General features: G+C 38.8%; 1 protein-coding gene and 1 long non-coding RNA gene across 2 annotated transcripts; both read right to left on the reverse strand.

Annotated features, from left to right (window-relative positions):
• Positions 1 to 7,926: 7,926 nt before the first annotated feature.
• On the reverse strand, positions 7,927 to 18,432 carry LOC140182838 (uncharacterized). The gene is made up of 3 exons (XR_011879032.1): positions 18,117 to 18,432; positions 17,905 to 18,001; positions 7,927 to 8,538 (listed from the first exon to the last, which is right to left on the reverse strand). It is a non-coding gene; the product is annotated as an uncharacterized lncRNA (long non-coding RNA).
• Positions 18,433 to 18,585: 153 nt separating this feature from the next.
• LOC140182605 (uncharacterized) lies at positions 18,586 to 21,567 on the reverse strand. Its single transcript, XM_072229743.1, has 4 exons — positions 19,649 to 21,567; positions 19,132 to 19,169; positions 18,924 to 19,003; positions 18,586 to 18,804 (listed from the first exon to the last, which is right to left on the reverse strand). Exons 1-3 carry the CDS (start codon positions 19,902 to 19,904, stop codon positions 18,935 to 18,937), a joined length of 363 nt encoding a protein of 120 aa, XP_072085844.1. The 5' UTR covers positions 19,905 to 21,567; the 3' UTR covers positions 18,586 to 18,804; positions 18,924 to 18,934.
• Positions 21,568 to 22,229: the final 662 nt, after the last annotated feature.

The raw sequence follows: 22,229 nt of genomic DNA on the forward strand, positions 1-22,229 counted from the left end.
CATCCTCTGGCAACTGGTTTGAGATCCTCTCTCTTGAGTTGATTTGGGACGCCCTTTGTGTTGGTGGTCCACCTGGCTCCAGGGATACATATGTCCTCTAGAATCTTATCCAGGCCAATGTCTGCTCTCATCATCCTCCTGTTGAAGGAGTCTGGATCATCCTTTAGCTGAGGTAGCTTTAATATCTCTCTGATCTTGTCAGGGGTGGTATGAACAATCTTTCCCCTGACCATGGTCCGAAACTTGTAGCAGGCAGTTCCAGATAGTCTTTGCTTGTCAGTCTGCCACATATTAGCGTAGAACTCCTGGACCATGTTCCTTCCTACTTTCGTTTCAGGATTAGCTAGGACTTCCCAGTTCCTGATTCGAATTTGCTCCTGGATCTCCGGATATTCATCTTCTTTCAGATCGAATCTAACTTCCGGGATCACTGACCTCAGACCCATTACTTTAAGATAATGGTCTGAATGTTCTTTAGATAAGAACTTCCCTTGATTCCAAAGTGGTTTTGGAACGCTTTCTTTCTTGCCTCTTGGAGTGGATTGTTTTCCTTTGGGAGCCATGATCTTAGTGATTTCGGATAAACACACCAAACTTAGAGGTTTGCTTGTCCTCAAGCAAAAGAAAAGAAAGGAGAGGGATAGAAGGAGATCGAGGTGCACTTGGTGATGGAGGAGGGGGGAGGCCGAACCCAATTTTAAAGGGGTGGGGGTGGGTTTTCGAAAGATTGGAAAAGGTAAGATAAAAAGATTGAGTTGAAAAAGATAAGATAGAAGATATAGTGTAATTTTGAAAAGATAGGATAGATTTTTGAAAAAGATAAACTTGAATTTTGAAAAAGATAATATGAAGATTTGAAAAAGATATGGATTAGTTGAAAAGATTTTTGAGTGAAAAAGATAGGTTTGTTTTCAGAAAAGATTTTGAAAAGAGTTGGATTGAATTTGGAAAGATGGATTTTTAGAAATTAAGGATTTTAGAAATTAGGGTTCTTGATATGTTCATGTAAAAATCATGCATTGAAGCATAAAATTTGAAATTAGAATGGAAATACGTGTGGGATAAATGGATTTGGCTCCTCCCTGTCTTCCTGGCGTTTGAACGCCCAAACGCTGCTTGTTTTGGGCGTTCAACGCCCAAATGCTGATCTCCTGGGCGTTCAGCGCCCAGTTGCTGCCATTACTGGCGTTCAACGCCCATTGGGTGCCTGTTTCTGGCGTTGAACGCCCAGATTGCTGCCCTTACTGGCGTTTTCTTGCCATTGAGCTCCCTATCTCTGTTTTGTGTGCGGATTCCTTCTGTAACCCTGTAAACTTATACAAATGATGCTGTACCTTAGTGTCAGTGAACTTTATATAAACAAATAAAAATAAATATAGGGCAAAAATGCTTAGAGGATTGATGCCCCATGGCTGGGTTGCCTCCCAGCAAGCGCTTCTTTATTGTCTTTAGCTGGACCTTGCTGAGCTTTTTAATCTAGCTTCAGCCTTGAGCATTCTTGCTCAATGTTGCCTTCAAGATAATGCTTGATTCTCTGTCCATTGAAAATGAACTTCTTATCAGAATCAATATCTTGAAGCTCCACGTAACCATATGGTGACACACTTGTAATCACGTATGGTCCCTTCCACCGGGATTTCAGTTTCCCGGGGAATAGCCTGAGTCTAGAGTTAAACAACAGGACCTTCTGTCCTGGTTCAAAGATTCTAGATGACAGCTTTCTGTCATGCCATTTTTTTATTTTTCTTTATAAAGCATGGCATTTTCGAAAGCTGTGAATCTGAATTCCTCTAGCTCATTTAGCTGGAGCAATCGTTTTTCTCCTGCTAATTTGGCATCAAAGTTTAGGAACCTGGTTGCCCAATAGGCTTTATGTTCCAGTTCCACGGGCAGGTGACATGCCTTACCATAAACAAGTTGGTATGGAGAGGTCCCTATAGGGGTCTTGAATGCTGTTCTGTAAGCCCACAGAGCATCATCCAAGCTCCGTGCCCAATCCTTTCTACGAGTATTTACTGTCCGTTCCAGGATTCTCTTTAATTCTCTATTAGAGACTTCAGCTTGCCCATTGGTTTGTGGATGATATGGGGTGGCTATCTTGTGGCGAATTCCATACCGAACCATGGCAGAGTAAAGCTGTTTATTGCAGAAGTGAGTGCCCCCATCACTGATTAGTACTCTAGGGACACCAAACCTGCTAAAGATATGTTTCTGGAGGAATTTCCGCACTGTTTTAGTATCATTGTTGGGTGTGGCAATAGCCTCAACCCATTTTGATACATAGTCAACTGCCACCAGAATATAAGTGTTTGAGTATGATGGTGGGAAAGGTCCCATGAAGTCAATTCCCCATACATCAAACAACTCTATTTCCAAGATTCCTTGTTGAGGCATGGCGTAACCATGAGGCAGATTACCAGCTCTTTGGCAACTGTCACAATTACGTACAAACTCTCGGGAATCTTTATAGAGTGTGGGCCAATAGAAGCCACATTGGAGGACCTTGGTGGCTGTTCGCTCACCTCCGAAATGGCCTCCATATTGAGATCCATGGCAATGCCATAGGATTCTCTGTGCTTCCTCTCTGGGGACACACCTACGGATAATTCCGTCTGCACATCTCTTAAAGAGATAGGGTTCATCCCACAAGTAGTACTTTGCATCAGTAACTAATTTCTTCTTTTGTATTCTATTGTACTCCTTGGGTATGAACCTTGCAGCTTTATAGTTTGCAATATCGGCAAACCATGGTGCTTCCTGCATGGCAAATAGATGCTCATCAGGGAACGTCTCAGAGATCTCAATAAAGGGGGGGCGTCCCTTCCACTGGCTCTATCCGGGACAGATGATCAGCTACTTGGTTCTCTGTCCCTTTTCTGTCTCTTATTTCTATATCAAACTCTTGCAGAAGCAATACCCATCTGATGAGCCTGGGTTTTGAATCCTGCTTTGTGAGTAGATACTTAAGAGCAGCATGGTCAGTATACACAATCACCTTTGATCCTACTAAGTAGGATCTGAACTTGTCAATGGCGTAAACCACTGCAAGTAATTCCTTTTCTGTGGTTGTGTAATTTTTCTGGGCATCATTTAAAACGTGACTGGCATAATAAATGACATGCAGAAGCTTGTCATGCCTCTGTCCCAATACTGCACCAATGGCATGATCACTAGCATCACACATTAGCTCAAATGGTAATGTCCAGTCTGGTGCAGAAATGACTGGTGTTGTGACCAGCTTAGCTTTCAGCGTTTCAAACGCCTGCAGGCACTCTGTGTCAAACACAAATGGCGTGTCAGCAGCTAGCAGATTGCTTAGAGGTTTTGCGATTTTTGAAAAATCCTTTATAAACCTTCTATAGAATCCTGCATGCCCCAGAAAGCTTCTGATTGCCTTAACATTGGCAGGTGGTGGTAATTTTTCAATTACCTTTATTTTTGCTTGATCCACCTCTATTCCCTTGTGTGAGATTTTATGCCCAAGAACAATTCCTTCAGTCACCATGAAGTGACACTTTTCCCAGTTTAAAACTAGGTTGGTTTCTTGGCATCTTCTCAAAACAAGTTTCAGGTGATCAAGACAGGAGCTGAATGAGTCTCCATATACTGAGAAGTCATCCATGAAGACTTCCAGAAATTTTTCCACCATGTCAGAGAAAATAGAGAGCATGCATCTCTGGAAGGTTGCAGGCGCATTACATAGCCCAAATGGCATCCTTCTATAAGCAAACACTCCGGATGGACATGTGAATGTTGTTTTCTCTTGATCCTGGGGATCTACTGCAATCTGGTTATAGCCTGAGTAGCCATCCAAAAAGCAGTAATAATCATGACCTGCTAGTCTTTCTAGCATCTGGTCTATGAATGGTAAAGGAAAATGATCCTTTCTGGTGGCTGTATTGAGCCTTCTGTAGTCAATACACATGCGCCACCCTGTAACTGTTCTTGTAGGAATCAGTTCATTTTTTTCATTATGAATCACTGTCATGCCTCCCTTTTTTGGGACGACTTGAACAGGGCTCACCCAGGGGCTATCAGAAATAGGATAAATAATCCCAGCCTCCAGTAATTTGGTGACCTCTTTCTGCACCACTTCCTTCATGGCTGGATTTAGCCGCCTCTGTGGTTGAACCACTGGTTTGGCATTATCCTCCAATAGGATTTTGTGCATGCATCTAGCTGGGCTTATGCCCTTAAGGTCACTTATGGACCACCCAAGAGCTGTCTTGTGTGTCCTTAGCACATGAATAAGTGCTTCCTCTTCCTGTGAATTTAAAGCAGAGCTTATGATCACTGGAAAAGTGTCACCTTCTCCCAGAAATGCATATTTCAAGGATGGTGGTAGTGGCTTGTGCTCGGGTTTAGGAGGTTTTTCCTCTTTCAGAAGAGAGTTCAGAGGCTCTTTCATGTCCCCTGAATCCTCCAAATCAGGCTGAACATCTTTAAAGATGTCTTCCAACTCTGATTCGAGACTCTCAGCCATGTTGATCTCTTCTACCAAAGAGTCAATAAGATCAACTTTCATGCAGTCTGTTGATGTGTCTGGATGCTGCATGGCTTTGACAGCGTTCAACTTGAACTCATCATCATTGACTCTCAGGGTTATTTCCCCCTGTTGGACGTCAATGAGGGATCGTCCAGTTGCTAGGAAGGGTCTTCCTAGAATGAGAGTAGCACTCTTGTGCTCCTCCATTTCCAGCACAACAAAGTCAGTGGGAAAGGCGAATGGCCCAACTCTGACAATCATGTCCTCAATCACGCCTGATGGGTATTTAGTGGAACCATCAGCAAGTTGGAGACATATCCGGGTTGGTTTAACTTCTTCAGTTAAGCCAAGCTTCCTGATAGTGGATGCAGGTATCAGGTTGATGCTTGCCCCAAGATCGCATAAAGCTGTCTTGGTGCAATCACCTTCTAATATGCATGGTATCAGAAAACTCCCAGGGTCTTTAAGCTTTTCAGGAAAGCTTTTCAGAATGACTGCACTGCATTCTTCAGTGAGGAGAACTCTTTCTGTTTCTCTCCACTCCTTTTTATGACTCAAGATCTCTTTCATGAACTTGGCATAAGAAGGTATTTGCTCAAGTGCCTCTGCAAATAGAATCTTTATTTCAAGAGTCCTTAGATAATCTGCAAAGCGAGCAAATTGCTTATCCTGCTCCTCTTTCCGGAGTTTTTGAGGATAAGGTATCTTGGCTTTATATTCCTCAACCTTAGTGGTTAAAGAAGCCTTTTTAGAGGGGTTGCTATCAGCACTTGTGTGTGTCTGATCCCTCACTGGCAATTGAGTGCCAGAGTCAGAAGCTGGAGGGACGTTAGACGCCAGCTCACTGTCTGTTCCTGGCGCCTGAACGCCAGAAATGTGCCCATGTTGGGCGTTCAATGCTGGATTCTGCCCCATTTGGGCGTTCAACGCCAGATTCTTGCCCATTTCTGGCGTTGAACGCCAACCCTGCCTTGTTTCTGGCGCTAAACGCCAGTTTTGGGCATGGTCTGGGCGTTCAGCGCCAGCCTTCCACCCATTTTCTGGCGTTTTAGTGCCAGAATTATTTTTCCCTGGGCTCTTACTGTCCTCAGGTGAATCTTTGGTGGGTCGCTCATTTCTTGAATTTTTTATGCCTTGAGGTGGGGTATTTAATGTTTTCCCACTTCTTAATTGAACTGCTTGGCATTCTTCTGCTATTTGCCTTGATAGCTGCTGCTTTGTTTGCTTAAACTGTTCGTCCATATGTATATTAGCTATCCTTGTCTCCTGTAGCCTGTCTTTGAATTCAGCTAGCTGCTTTGTTAGAAAATCCAATTGCTGATTGAATTCAGCAGCTTGTTTTACAGTACTGAATTCAGCAGTTACTGTTTTAACCTCTTCATTCATGGAAGGGTTGCTGCTTAGATACAGATGCTGATTCCTGGCAACTGTATCAATGAGCTCTTGAGCCCCTTCAATTGTCTTTCTCATATGGATAGATCCACCAGCTGAGTAATCTAGAGACATCTGAGCTCCTTCTGCAAGCCCATAGTAGAAGATGTCTAACTGAACCCACTCTGAAAACATTTCAGAGGGGCATTTTCGTAGCATCTCTCTGTATCTCTCCCAGGCATCATAAAGAGATTCATTATCTCCTTGCTTGAAGCCTTGGATGTCCAGCCTTAGCTGTGTCATCCTTTTTGGAGGGAAATATTGATTCAGGAATTTTTCTGTCAGCTGTTTCCACGTCCTTATGCTGGCCTTAGGTTGGTTATTCAACCACCTCTTAGCTTGATCTTTTACAGTAAATAGAAACAGTAATAGTCTGTAGACATCCTGATCTATTTCCTTATCATGTACTGTGTCAGCAATTTGTAGAAATTGTGCCAGAAACTCTGTAGGTTCTTCCTGTGGAAGACCGGAATACTGGCAACTTTGCTGCACCAAGATAATGAGCTGAGGATTCAACTCAAAGCTACTAACTCCAATGGAGGGTATGCATATGCTACTCCCATATGAAGCAGTAGAGGGGTTAGAATATGACCCCAGAGTCCTCCTGGACTGTTCATCTCCACTTATGTCCATGATGGATATATGGGTATAACTTGGACTGATTTACCTTTTTAATTATTTTATTTTATGGAAAGAGGACAACTTAACCAAAAATAAAAATAACAAAAATTATGATTTTCGAAAAAGTGAGGAGAGAAAAAGTGGTTAGAAGGTTTTGAAAAAGATATGATTTTGAAAAAGATATTTTTGAATTTAAAGAGGAGAGAGAAAAACAATAAGATAGCACAAGATTTAAAATTTTTTTTTTTTTGATCTAATGCTCCCTATTTTCGAAAATTTTGGAGGGAAAACACCAAGGAACACCAAACTTAAAAATTTTAAAATCAAGTCAAAAAAAATTTTTTTTTAAAGAATATGATAGCCAATTACCATGAACATAAACACCACGTTCTAACTAATTGAGCTATAAATTTAAAGTGTTTTAACAAGGGATAAATAATAAAAGACTCTAAAAAAAAAGAAATTTTTCCTAATCTAAGCAACAAAATAATCCGTCAGTTGTTCGAACACGAACAATCCCCGGCAACGGTGCCAAAAACTTGGTGCACGAAATTGTGATCTCTGGTAATGGCTTCTTAGGCCAGATACTCTGATCTAGTTTTACAGTCTGTCACAACTTCGATACAACTAACCAGCAAGTGCACTGGGTCGTCCAAGTAATACCTCACGTGAGTAAGGGTCGAATCCCACGAAGATTGTTGGTTTGAAGCAATCTATGGTTATCTTGTAAATCTTAGTCAGGAAGTCAATTATGTTTATCAGTTGAATTGCGAATAAACAATAGAGCATGGATTAAAGGTTACTTGTTATGCAGTAATGGAGAATATGTTGGAGTTTTTGGAGATGCTTTGTCTTCTAAATCTCTGCTTTCCTCTGTCTTCTTGTTCACGCACGCACGTCCTCCTATGGCAAGCTATGTGTTGGTGGATCACCATTGTCAATGGCTACCTTCCATCCTTCCAGTGAAAACTACGCTCACGCGCTCTGTCACAGCACGGCTAATCACCGGTTGGTTCTCGATCCGGTTGGAATAGGATTTATTATCCTTTTGCATCTGTCACTAACGCCCAGCCTTCAGGAGTTTGAAGCTCGTCACAGTCATTCAATCCTTGAATCCTACTCGGAATACCACAGACAAGGTTTAGACTTTCCGGATTCTCATGAATGCCGCCATCAGTTCTAGCTTATACCACGGAGATTCTGATTAAGAGATCTCAGAGATACTCATTCAATCGGATATAGAACGGAGGTGGTTGTCAGGCACACGTTCATGGTTTGAGGAAGGTGATGAATGTCACTGATCATCACCTTCATCACAGTTAAGTGCGAATGAACATCTTAGATAGGAACAAGCGTGTTTGAATAGAAAACAGAAATACTTGCATTAATTCATCGAGACACAACAGAGCTCCTCACCCCCCAACAATGGGGTTTAGAGACTCATGCCGTCAGAGAATACAAAGTTTAGATCTGAAAATGTCATGAGATACAAAATAAGTCTCTAAAAGTTGTTTAAATACTAAACTAGTAGCCTAGGTTTTACAAAAATTGGATAAACTATGATGGATGATGCAGAGATCCACTTCTGGGGCCCACTTGGTGTGTGCTGGGGCCCACTTGGTGTGTGCTGGGGCTGAGACTTAAGCAATTCACGTGCAGAGGCCATTTGTGGAGTTGAACGCCAGTTTTTATGCCAGTTTGGGCGTTCAACTCCAGCTTTCGATCCTTTTCTGGCGCTGGACGCCAGAATTGGGCAGAGGACTGGCGTTGAACGCCAGTTTACGTCGTCTATCCTTGTGCAAAGTATAGACTATTATATATTGCTGGAAAGCTCTGGATGTCTACTTTCCAACGCAATTGGAAGCATGCCATTGCGAGTTCTGTAGCTCCAGAAAATCCACTTTGAGTGCAGGGAGGTCAGAATCCAACAGCATCAGCAGTCCTTTTTCAGCCTGAATCAGATTTTTGCTCAACTCCTTCAATTTCAGCCAAAAAAATACCTGAAATTACAGAAAAACACACAACTCATAGTAAAGTCCAGAAATATGAATTTTTCCTAAAAACTAATAAAAATAGACTAAAAACTAACTAAAACATACTCTAAACTATATGAAATTATCCCCAAAAAGCGTATAAAATATCCGCTCATCATGAATGTAGCAGGAAATAGATTAGTCTTGTGAAATATCCATTGTGTGAGAAGAAAAGGATGAATCTGGTGTTTGAATATTTGGATTTGAGGTTTTAACCATGAATTGGTTTCAATAGAGCCTCAAAAGCTCTAACACCATAACAAAAATTTAATAACAAAGAAGTCAAAGATGTATGAGAAAGAATTGTATATTCTTGTTATATCTCAATGTTTACAGTTATTCAATATATGCAAGAAGAAGAAAAAAATCATACAGCTCATCAAATCAAAACAAAAAAAAATCTAAAAAAGGAATATTATCCTAACAGAATGGTAAGTCATCTTATTATAGAATAATCAGAGAAATGCATGAGACAAAAAATGAAATAAAGAATAAAAAGAAATTATTTTGATTGTTGATCTTGGGCCTGATTCTGTTTGACTGATAATGATTGGTTCAATAGGTGTTGTGTATACTTTATAAGGCATCACTTCTTTTCTTTCAAAGATTTTCAATTCTTTATCTTCCAGATCTTATCATAGAATCGTTGTCACCATAGATATCTTTTTTTATACTCATACTTTAGCTTTAGCTTTTTGGATCGTCTTCATACACTATTTTCATAGCTCACCAAATTTTGGAAGTTTCTTCAAAATTGAGATTTCAATCAAGTCCCAAATCTTTCCATGTGAGCAATTTATCAAGCAATGGAATATTAATTATTTTTTTTATTTTCTCTTCTCTTTTTAAGTATAATTTATTTATTTCAACTAACTGAAGACCAAATCTATCAGGTTATTCTAAAACAATTTATTTATAATTTTGTCCTTTCACTTTTAATATAAAGGAACAGGAACAACATTTCTTTCTAATCTTTTATTGTTTCATTACTCCACGCTGCATGCATTGTGCAATAACAAGGCTACTCCACAAGACTTGTGATGAATGCATTACTTTACATCCAAGTCATCACAACAAAGTAAAATTAAGACTATTTCCCATTAGAGAGTGAGTGGCCACAAAACCAGACAAAGGCTAAGCATAAAATAAAAGAGAAGAAAAATCTCAACTTTAATTCAGTTCCTGTTCTTTCCAACTCAACAATTATAGCCCTCCAATAGTGAGATTCCTAGGAATAGTGAACTTCACTTACCACATCTAATCTTTATTTTCCAAACATCAAATAAAAATATATAAAATGAAACTTTATTAAAAAAAATTTGAAAAATGGGGTAAGTACCTGTTTGCGTTCCTTGGACCTAGCAGCAGACTCACGATTCTTGATCATGCGTCTGTGCTTCTGAAGAGTGGCTTTGTCCATTGGTTCCTCCACTGCTCTTCTCTTCCCCTTTGCCACCGAAGCTGCCCATCCTCCTCCTCCACCACTGCCTCCTCCTGATGATAACGAGGGTGTTGAGACTCCACTTGCCACCGCAACATCCCATTGGCAAAAGGCTCAGCCACGGAAGAGGATGAGCCTTCAACGGTGGGCACCTGCGAAAACTGATCAAGAACAGGATGATGATTATGAAGAAGAGCAACAGCGGTGACGTCATCATCAGTGAAGGCAGCATTTTTTGAGAGGAAAGCCTCAAGGGTCATTTCCTCAAACGGGTGATGATTATGGTGAGGTGAGTCTCTCTGAAAGTGGGTTAGGATCATGTCTTTCCAGACATCATCGACAGTTTTGGGCGGAGGAGGAGGGGATGAAGAAGGATTTAAGGAATGAGAGGTGGTTGTTGTTGTGGTAAGGTACCGCGTCTGAAACGAATTTAAAAGAATTTGGATGAAATCGGGAAATTGAGTTGATACCAAGGTTCTGAAAACCAAACCGGACCGGCCTGTTCAATCGAGTTAACCAGAAATCGGTCAGTTAGTCGGTCTAGTCTATCTATAAAACCGTCCTGCAAAAAACCGGTGAAAAAATTGGCCAAACCGGTGGTTAACCGGCAAATCGGCCGAACCGACCGGGTTTCAACAAGTACCGGTTTTTCCTCAAAGCCACGAAACGGCGAGTTTTGGCGCTGCTAAAAAAAAGGAAAAAAGGCTTAAATATATAACGTTATTTAATGTTGTTGCTGAGCGGTTGAGCCCACTTTACTCTTCGAAGAGCCCTAGTCACCTCCCAACCCTAATTTGCTCTGCAACCTTCTTCCTACAAACACCGTCACCTCCAACAAACGCCGGAGCGTCACCGTCGCGGGTCGAGGCAGCTCTCACAGATCGAAGCGTCACCGTCACTGTCACTGAAGCGTTGGTTGTTGTCTGGCTCTGGCATTCTGTGCTCTCCCTCGGTGAGTACTTCAATCTTTTTGTTTTTCAATTAATTTTGTTTATTTGGTGACAAAACTGTATGAATTGGGTAGATTTGAGTTCATGGGTTTTTGGTTTTTTTTGAATTAAATTTTTATTCAGTGAAGAATTTAGGGCAGATTTGAGTTCAGAACATCAGATTTAGAATTCTTGGCAGATTTGGATTTTGTTCTTGTTCTGTTTAAGTTCAATTTTACAATTTTGAGTAGATTTGGGGTTTTGTTCTGTTTAAGTTCAAGTTTAGAATTCTGGGCAGATTTAGGTTCTTGTTCTGTTTAAGTTCAATTTTGGAATTCTGAATTTGAAATTTTGGTATTTTAAATTTTGCTATATAAATTCAATTCTGGTCTGTTGAATTTGGCTATATTGAGTTTTGGTGAATTAACTGGATGATATGCTGAATTTAATTATTGTTGAATACTTGATTAGAAGTCTTTGTTGAATTTTTTTGTGATTCTGATTTATGTGTTGCTAGTGATTTAACTTTTTATGTTTGTTATTCTGAATTCTTTTTTGTGATTATTGAATTTGATCTTCTTGGTTTTAGCCTCTAAAAGCAAGAAGTGTATGTTCTTGCCAAGAATGTCATTAGAGGTAAAGGAATTGCTCTCTTACGATGAACTTGGATAGGAGAATTATGCAGCACCAGTGTAAAACTCGGTCAAACTATAATTAATTAAATAATAAATTAAATAGGAGCGAATATATTTAGAAAAGTTAGCAATCGGAATTTGATAATTTAAATATGATATTTGGACTCAGTGAATTTTTCTGAGTTGGAAAACATAGTTTTCTGAATAAAAATGCGCACTGAAAATTTGACCGACAGTACCAATTGCGATCTATCCAGCACTGTGGTTGAGAAAATTAATTAGAAATGAATAATTTTAAGAAATAAAAATTTATAATTTGGGAAGCTAGATATTTAAAATACGATTTAAAACTCTAATCTTAAAGGTTTTGGCCCAAAATTGGGCCAACGGGTTAAACCAAGTGAACCGAACCCAAGTGGATCTAAGCCCACACTATATAAGAACTCATTTCAGCACAAAACAACCCATTTTTCCCTTTTTGGAGAGAGAAACACGCTGAAATGGTGAAGAGAGGAGGAAGAGAGAAACCATAGCCACCATCAACTTCAAACCACCATAAATTTCTCTCCGAAACTCTGATTGACGAGTCGTTTACAGCCACGCGTCGCTCTTCTCATCCTCTATAATTCTATCTAAGTTTTGTGGTGAGTATTTCATTCTTCTCTGCCCAGTTTTGATTTTTCCCTCTAAAAACGTGATTGGCTATGAGTGTTGAGTGATTTTATGATTTTGGTTGTTTAGGAGTGCTCTAGTATGAGCCATTGGTGAGTTTCATCAACCAATTTCGTGGGTTAAGGTAAGAAACCCCCTAATCCTTGTGATTTATCAATTTCAAGAAACCTAGGTTGATTATAAGTGTGAAAATTGATTATGTTAAGAGTATTGGGTAATTTTGGTGCATAATTGGAAGATTGATATTGCTTGTGGGACCTTGGTGAGGCTTGGAGTTAAGGGTTCGTAGAGACTTCCAAGAAGAAGCTCAATTATTTTGGCTACAAGAGGTACGGTTTAACTTTTATTTAAGTACCGTGTGGTGTAATGAGAATTCCTAGGCTAGATGCCCTTAGGATTAAGTTTGGATTGTGTAAATGGTTGGTACTAATATGCATAGTTGATATGTAATATAAATTAATGATTGGGTCGAGAATTGTGTGAATTTGTATATATGGTGTGTTGAGGATTTGATGAATTGGATAATGAATATTGGTTTGTAGAATACGCATTTAAATTGTGAATTTGGGCCGGAGGCCGGAAAGAGGTAAGGAAGGTAAGTTGATGTGTGTATTGTGTGATTATATAAGAGATTGGAGAGATCTTAGATATTAAATGTGTGAATAATTGGTTTGATTATTGAATAATAAGGTTTGAAAACTTAAGGTGTAGAATTTGATAGTTTTGGGTGAAATTGTGTAGATGAGGTAGGTTTGGTTTTGGTTGAGTGTAATTATGTGAATGTGGTTGGATTGTGGTCATTTGGATGAGTGGAAATGAATTTGGCTTGTGAACATTGGAAAAATTGGTGATTTCTATTTTTGGGTAAAAAATAATTTTTGACCAACTTCGGCGGTCCGTAACTCGCTCCTCGAAGTGAGGAATTCTTCAAAATTAGATTTTTATAAAAGTTCATTCAACGATCTTTCCAACGGTCCAAAAATAGTTGAAAAAGGAATTTTGTAGAAGAAGTTATGTGTGTCGGAAGTTTGGGGTTTAAAAATGTAATCCTGCAGCTTTTTAACTTAGTAAAATTTTTGGTAAAACGTACTCCGACGCGCACGCGTCACTTACGATTTTTACTCTCTCACACGTGTGCCTGGCCGACGCGTACACGTCGCTGTATTCATGCAGGTGCCCGGTAGAAAATCCAGAGAGTTGTGCTGGTACTGTGTTGGTTTTGTGCCAGGGGCACAAAATGCACCCACGTGTACGCGCGACTGACACGCACGCGTCGCTCTACTTTTACACCTTCCCACGCGTGCGCATGGGCGACGCTTACGCGTCACCCACCTTTCTCCGCTTCCCATGCATCTGCGTGGGCGATGCGCATGCGTGACCCTGTTTTCAGCAAAAGTTGATTTTTGAGTTTTAAAGCCGAATTTCAGACTTCTAAGCCTCCATTTTCATCCTCTAAGTCCTAAATCTTTATAGTATGCCTAGTAATGAAAATAAGATAGGACATGTGATAACTTCTGGATGAAGTGAGAATCAATGATGAATGATGAGTAATGATGATTGTATGAGTTGCTAATGATGATGGTGGGAGTGTTGTGTATGCCATGAGCCAAAGGGTTGTGTTTGTTAGTGAATTATGGTTGGTTGTGTATTATGTTGTGAGCCAGATGGCTGTGATAAATATTGATTTATGGTGGAGTATGTATATGCATATGATTGAATGAGATAGAGGTGCCGGATAAGAGGCGGTGGAAATGACCATTCGCTCCGGGTATATGATTAATAAGTGTAGAGATGTTGAGAATGTATGGGAAATAAATTAATGAATTAATGATTATGAAGGAATTGGAATAATAATGAGGATGAACTTGAATTTGATTGTGATATGCCTTCGGGTAAGACCCAGTGGTGTCATCCACTTGCTCCGGGTAAGAGGCAAGGACACCGGGTAAGATGCAGTGGTGTTATCCACTTGCTCCGGGTATGAATTGTTAATGAATTGATGTATGGAAATGAATTATAATGATAATGAAAATGTGTTTCTGAATGTGAATCTGGGTAAGATGTATCCACTTGCTCCGGGAGAGTTCGAGGCTTTGGGTAAGATGCAAGGGTTGTGTTTTATCGCCGCTTGCTCCGGGTCGAGAACTATAACACTGCCTGGGTAAGAGGCAGTGGTGAGGTTGTCCCCTGGTCCGGGTACGTGGGTAAGATACAAGGGTTGCGGCGTTGTCCCACTTGCTCCGTGTTTGGTGTTCCGTCCATGATTAGCTACCAGGACTTGTCGGGGTGGCTTTATAACCGACAGATGAGACTCATCGACCATAGGACAGGCATGCATCATCTACATATGTTTGATATTGTTTGGGTTTGCTTAATTGCTTTGATTTGCCTAATTGTACATGTTTCCTGATTACTTGCTAGTTGTCTTACTTGATTTACCTATGCATTACTTGCCCGTATTCTTTGTATTTGTGTAAGAGTTGAATTACTTGAGGGATGGTTCAATTCTTGGATTATTTTGTTGGAAGGTAGTGAAAGTATGAAGGATATTGGGTTAGAGATAGAATCCTCTATGTAGTTGCCTATTTATGGATTAGCGAGAACATAGGATGAATATTTGGTGAAAGAAAGTTTAGGATGCTTAGTGAATTTTTATTACAATACGTTGTATTTATTTGGCACTTTTACTGTACTGGGAACCCATGGGTCGGGGGTTCTCATTCCGTATATATCTTTTGTTTTTTAGATACAGGTCCAGGTGCTCAGAAGTGAGCTGTGGTTCATCTGAGAGACAGCGAAGATCTTTATATTCTCTACTTTATATTTTGCTTAGAATATCTCCATCTGTATTTTGAAAAGCTTATATTATGTATTGAACTCTTTTGAACTTGCCTATAGAGGCTCTTATGTTTTGTTTGGGAGAGATTAGAAAATACTGTTGTCAACTACTTTCATACTGTACCCTAGCCGGCCTAAACTTCGCGGGTCGCGACTAGTGGCTATTTACTTATGTTATATATCTATATATTATCCTTCTCTTATTCTCCTTTACGACTTTATCCTTATATCGCTTTCGACTTCACGCTTTATCTTTTAGTTGTCGATGCATGAGTGATACGACTTCGCGATTTTATTTTTACTCTTTTCAGGCTTTTCGATTAATACTCCTTTCAATTATACTTATAATTATGTATTAAAAATCCACCTGAGAGTCGTACCAGCTTATTATTATTGACTTATGACTCGAGCATAAGAATTTGGATATTAGGGTGTTACAACCAGCACCACTTTATTGTTGTGCAAGAGCCAAGAAGTCATAGAGTGAAAGAGAATTTGAGAATTAAAAAAATTGATTTAATTATAATATGCATGTCTCATTTACACTGAAATTTACAAATATTTATACCAAGTTATTGATTTAGTTTCTATAATATCTATATGTATATTAAATTTTAACAATTTTATTGTATAATGAATTAAAATGGTTCAACCACGGTTCGACCCCAGTTGAACCATTGAACCATCGAACTAGTCACTTGACCGGTTCGATGACCAGTTCGGTTCTCGCAACCTTGGTTGAAACATGAAGGTATTGGGTGAGGGAGAAGGTAGGGGAAGAATCGGAGGGTCATCGCGAAGAGGAAGAAGGCAATAAGTAGCTAAAATGAGGGTTTAGTTCTCAAATTTTTTATAAATTGTATCTTTTATTGTAATTTTTAATAAATTATAAATAAATTAAATCTAAACCATTAGATCCTTTATCAATTTAATCTAATATTTTAAATTTGATGGTGTATTAGATAAGCTCAAAAGACTTGAGCAGATTTTAGACAAACCTAAATACCATGACTTAAGTATAATAGCATAAATGAATCGTGGTATATATTATAGTTTTATGTCTTATATAAAAAAATGAAACCTGTTAAACCTATATTTTAACATCTATCTACCCCCTAACTAAGAAATTGTCTATGTCAATCAAAGATGACAAGTTAAGAAATTCACTAATGAAACCAGCAAGAGTGATCAGAAGCACTAATGAAGCAGAGCAGTTTTTTTAAGAATCAGCAAGGAAAAGAAACTAGAGATGATGATAACATAAAAATTAGCAGTTTTTTTCTGCTAAACTTTCATCATTTATAGTGTTGACATAATAACATACGTTCAAATTTTGCAAATAATAAAATTAAGAAAACAACAATAACAAAGGCAGTTTCAAAAATAGCACTAGAAAAACTAGCAGTACTATGTAAAAAACAGGACCAGCAACATCGCAACAACAAAATTTTGCAAGTTACAATGGTGGACACAGTAAGACAATTGATGATCAACAAAGAAGCCAAAAAAAGTTAATGTCCAATTGTCAGCATAACAAACCCAATGTTCAAAAAGATACCCCATCAAAAGTAGGGGTGGCAGTGGGGCGGGTAGGGGCGGGTTTTTGCCCTACCCGACCCCGTCCCGCCGTCCTGTTACTCATATACTACCCGCCCCTGCGGGTACCCGTCCCGCCCCTGTAAAAATTAAATAACATTTTAATTTTTACATATTCATATATAAATTAAGACAAAAACTTAAAATTCATGCATAAATTAAAATACAAACACAAGATTCAAACAATGTCAATAACTTGAAATTAAAAAAAAAGCTAATGTTTGATCACTATAAATTTAACACCATAATAAAAAAATTACAACATTAATATAAAAGAGTATTCAATCGTTATTTTTTATCATTTTCCACCATTCTTATCCTCAAAAGATAATGACAACCAAGGCATACTTTGCAATCCTTTCTTAACTTGTCATAAAACTCCACCAGACCGAAAGTAAAGTTAGTGCATCTTTCATATGAACTCGATGAGAAATAAAGTCCAACTATCTTGCTCTTGAATTCAAAAACATCTATCTGAATGAATGAATAAAAATACACTCAATCACATTTAGAAACTGCTACATATGTTTTAGTTTACAAAGTTAGTTAATTAATAGCTTACTTTATTTTCATAATAAGAATTAAGAAATCACAAAGTCACCAGAAGGAGAAAGCAAGAGAGATTTCAAGGATTGGTTCCTCTTAGCTTCCTCTTCAAGATCCTTCAATTCTTGAATCTTTGCTAATGTAAAAGTCGGAAGCACTTTAAAAACTTTACAAAGAAACATTATAGCATAGGTAAGTATTAGATTGTAAATACTAGTATAAACTATAGAAGTACTAAATTTTTATTGTTCTGTTGATCTAAGGCATAAAGCATGAATATGATAGCCTCATTCTCAATCAACATATATAACCAATTACAATTGCAACATGCCAACATCATGAAAAATACTAGAGCCGATAATAATTTAAAATGAAAAATAAAGAACTGCAATCAAACACATATAAACAAAATTGTAATTACAATGTCTCTTATTCTCATTCAAAATAAAAAATTAAAAAACTGCAATTAGACACATTAAAGCAAAATTACAATCACAAAGTCTATAATGTTCAATTAAAATAAAAAATGAAAAACTACCATCAGAGACACAAACAAATTGCAATCAACAAAGTAATTCTCAATCAACAAATTTACAACAAAATTCTCAATCAAACACATATAAACCCACTTCAGCACATACATTTACAAAATTGAATAAAAAATTGTAAAACTTACAGTCACAGACTCAGAGACAAAGAGAAGGGGCTTTGGTGACAGGCTCACATGCAATGGCAATAGCCAAGCTCACAGCGACGGCGACCAAGAGATGAATCTGTGGAAGAACAAAATAGAACTTAGATCTCACAATATGATGGAGAGAGGGGGAGAGAGAGAGAGAAAGAGAGAGAGGAAGTGCGCACGAGAGAACAAGAGCGAGAGGAACTTACGGTCTTACGGAGCTAAAAACTGATCAGCGACGGCAGGCTGGAGCTGCGGGCTGAGCAACGATGGCGAAGAGCTGCGGGCTGAGCGGCGACGGCGAGGAGCTGCGGGTTGAGCAGTGACAGCAAAGAGCTGCAGCGATGGCAAGGAGTGGGCAACGACGGCAAGGGAATGAGAGGCTGAGCAACGAAGGCAAGGGGGTGAGGGAATGAGCAACGGAGAAGAAGACTATGGCCAGGTGACTTTGGTTCTTTGAGGAAGAAGAAGAAGATTATGGTGTCTGAAGGGGATAGAGGCACAAAGAGAAAAACCCTAATCCTATATATATATATATATATATATATATATATATATATATATATATATATATATACACTTCGGGGTGGGTAGGGGCGGGTTTACCCTTACCCCGAATCCGCCCCGCCCCGCTCAACCACCCGCCCCGGCATAAACCCGCCCCGTTCCGGGTCGGGTTTAAACTCGCCCCGATCGGGTTGGGGCGGGGCGGGTACCGCGAGTTTGGGTACTCCTGCCACCGCTAATCAAAAGCAGGATTTTAAATGACTGAATCTATCGACAAGAAATTGTCAGATAAAAGGCCAATGATCAGAAAGATGCCACATCAACATAGAACTAGTTCTAGTATTCAATCAATGTACATGTGCACCATCAAAGTCACCGATGATTCCTTGTCTGTGAACAAGAATGCTTAGATATTCAATACATAAATTCCTTCATAAACCTTGGATCAAATAACAGCTAATCTATCTGTATGAATTAATGTACCAACATTCTGTAACAATATTAATTACCTGTATGAGATTCATCGTGTTATCAGAAAGGACATTAATAACATCAAAATTGTGTGACTGCAACACCTAAAGAGGAGCCTCTACAGAAAGAAAAATGAGTCAGTTTAAAAACAAAAAATATTCATGATCATGCATGCACATTGCATAATAACTAAAGATCACCTGATTAGTAATGACAATAAGAATAAAAATAGTCATCTACACTCACATTTAGATCCTTCTGCAACTCACACCTGATTAGTAAGGCTACAAAGAGATCACAGGAAGAAGTTTCAGGTTTCTTTAGTTTTTAGATGAATTTATAATTTATATAATTAAGGAGAATTTAAATTAGTTATCAAATTTCCATGTAAAACACCCAAAGCAAATAAAACATAACCAAAAAAAGCATCAGAAAAGAATATAGCTTGAAGTTAGAAATTGAAACCAACCATTATGTTCAAAGAATGCATATGAACCAAGACATAAATTAAATATTTCAGTGTGAAACCTGTTCTTTTCACTAATTTTTCCTTAAGATACTAAACTAATTGAAAACCTAAAATTAGAACCCAAAACCCCTAAAAATTCACAGAACCAATTGAAAATTGATACAACCTTCTCTATTTCAATTAGCCATTACAGTTCATCATCGCTATCAAAACCATACCCACCTTCGAACTGAAAAGTGAGAGCGAGTTAGAGAATGAGCGAGAAAGAGAGGATACAGAACAGAGAATGCTTACCTGGTGACAGAGGATACGACGATGGTGATGGACGGCGACGGTGAAGAAGAGATGAGCGGTGACGCAATGGCTTGGCGACAGAGCCCGACGGTGGCAGAACGGCGATGGCAACAAGCCCTAGCAGCGGCGGTGGAGCTTCATTGGCGACGGAGCACCCCCTTCTTCTCTCCTCCATCGCGTTTTCTCTCTTCCTCGAGCTCTCTCCGTCTCTCTCACTGGCGCTCGACAACGACGGCGGCGGAGCCCTAGCCGGCATCGCCTTCTCCTTCCTTGCCTCTCTTCTCTTCTCTTCATCTTCCCGTTCTCCCCCTTTCCGATTTCTTCCCTGTTTCGCATGTGTGTTGAGTGAGGATGAGGGTGTGTGTTGCGTGAGTGAGGGTGAGGGCAAATTTTTGCTAAATGTTTATTTGGTTTTTATATTTGGATACACTTTTAAAGTGCACCCAAAACATAATAAATATGTTACTCTTTAAAAGCGTTCTCTTTGGTGAGAAAAGTGTCTCCATAGATATTAAGCAAAGGCTACGCTTTATAATTGATTCTTTTAATATCTACGGAGACACTTTTCAAGTGATGCCACACTTGTGTTTTCTATTCTCCTAAAAAAAATAATACCGAGAAAAGCGTAGCCTATTCTGTGAATAGGCTACGCTTTTCAAATGTAGTTTAAAAAAGTGTGGTTGGATGGGTGTTTTTCTTGTAGTGTGTTTTGATCCCTTTGATTTGATGAATTTTGTAGGAAATAATAGAAAAAGAAACAAAAAGCACAAAACAAACTCAAGAAACAAAGAGAAATTTTTTACACGTTTTAAAGCTTCGAACACGCTTTAAAGTCTTAGGTCACACTTTTAAAAGCGTGACCCCTGAAAAAAGCGTCGCCCATGAAAAAAGCAAGCGTGCATGCAAGGCGTTAGTGCGTTACCAACGCCAATGAAAAAGCCCACAATGGCATTATTAACGTCAATGACACGAAATGAAGCAAAGGAAGCATGCATCATGCGTTAATATAGAGAAGGCAAGCATGCATGTTAATTAATGAAGCATGAAGCAATGAAGGAAGGCATGCATAATATATTAGCGTTAATCAAAGGATGCATGCATGAAGCCAATCAAAGCAATGCATGCAATAGGCCTTATTAAATAAAGCCAGTGAATAAATGAAACGTGCATGGAACAATGAAGAATGAAACCAAATGAAGCATAAGCCAATTAAAGGAGTTGCCATTCTAGACGCCAAGTTATATGGGCGTTGAAACCTAACATGCCTTCGACAAACCATTTGGGGCATATTTTGCATGGGCATGTAATGCCCCATATTGGCGTGCCACACGCCATATTTCACCCTTCAGAATGTGATTTTGTTGTGGCGTTCCACACGCCAAAATTTGGCGTTACATGCTAGGTCAAGTTTTTAGAAGACTACTTTAAAGAGTCATTTGGGCGTTTGACACGCTACAACAAGAACGTGTCACACGCCAAGAAAGAAAGAGCTCCAGAAACCACAAAGGAGTGGCGTTTCACACGCCACACATTTGCGTTTCGCATGCCAAAGGATAGCTGCTCCCAGGAGAAGAAAAAGCGTGGCGTTTTACACGCTAGTGAAGTGGCGTTTCACACGCTAAAGGCCCAAGTCTCCACAAGCCTCTTTTTTTTTGCAACACTCAAAGCCCACACTTGGGACCACTAAAGCCTTAAAGAGAAGACACAAAGTTGAGGATTTAATGCGGAAGATTTGATTTGATTTGATTTGATTTTGTTTTGAATTAAGTTTGTATTTAATGATTAGGTTTTGTTTTAGTGTTTAGTAGATAAGGTTAGAAACACTTTGAGAAGGAACTTTCGAACCTTCGACCTTTTGCAGTTTTTGATATTTTGGTTTTTGATTTTGAAGCATGAGCCACTAATCTCCTAAGTTAAGATTAGGAGCTCTTTTGATTCTTACGGATTAATGTTATAACTTTTCTATCTTGATTAATGTATTGATGTTTTCTTAAAAAAATTTTTTGTTTTTCATCCCAAGGATTTGAATGTGTTGAAAAATAATTCTCTTCTGATTTGAATTTTTTTAAAATCTCGGAAAAGTTAATTAATTCAATTTAGCTTGAAAACTTCTTCTCATGATTCTTAGGTTTTGAATTTGGACTTGATAAGTGACATCGAATAATCAACCAAGTTTGGTTCTTGAGAATTGTGTGGTTTTTAAATCAGTGAACGTCCTTAATCTCGTCACAATTAATTAATCAAAGAATTGATAATTGATTAGGATTAGAGAAATTGAATTACCAAAGAATTAGAGTTTAATTACTTATGATTTTCCATAGAAACATCATTGTTTAATCAAGGTGAAAAGTGAAAAACGTTTTTTCGGAAGTTTCAATATCTCTGAAACCTTAACTCTTTTGAATCATATTTTTCTCTCAATCACTTACGACTTGCTTTCATTCAATTCATCTTTAAAAACCCTTATTCTTGATTGTCTGACTAGAGTGATTAATTGACCATTGTTTGCTTAACCCGCTAATCCTCGTGGGATCGACACTCACTCACCATGAGTTATTACTTGATACGACCCGGTGCACTT

Source organism: Arachis hypogaea, chromosome 20 (genome assembly GCF_003086295.3).
Source record: "Arachis hypogaea cultivar Tifrunner chromosome 20, arahy.Tifrunner.gnm2.J5K5, whole genome shotgun sequence".
Lineage (NCBI taxonomy): Eukaryota > Viridiplantae > Streptophyta > Magnoliopsida > Fabales > Fabaceae > Arachis > Arachis hypogaea.

Excerpts from the sequence above, each read along its gene's own strand:
- LOC140182605 (XM_072229743.1), bottom strand. The coding sequence starts at position 19,904 with ATGCCGGCTAGGGCTCCGCCGCCGTCGTTGTCGAGCGCCAGTGAGAGA. Across the intron at positions 19,170-19,648 it reads GTCGTATCCTCTGTCACCAG|CCTTACTAATCAGGTGTGAG; the intron begins GTAAGCATTCTC and ends ATCTCTTTGTAG. Across the intron at positions 19,004-19,131 it reads AGTTGCAGAAGGATCTAAAT|AGGCTCCTCTTTAGGTGTTG; the intron begins GTGAGTGTAGAT and ends TTCTTTCTGTAG.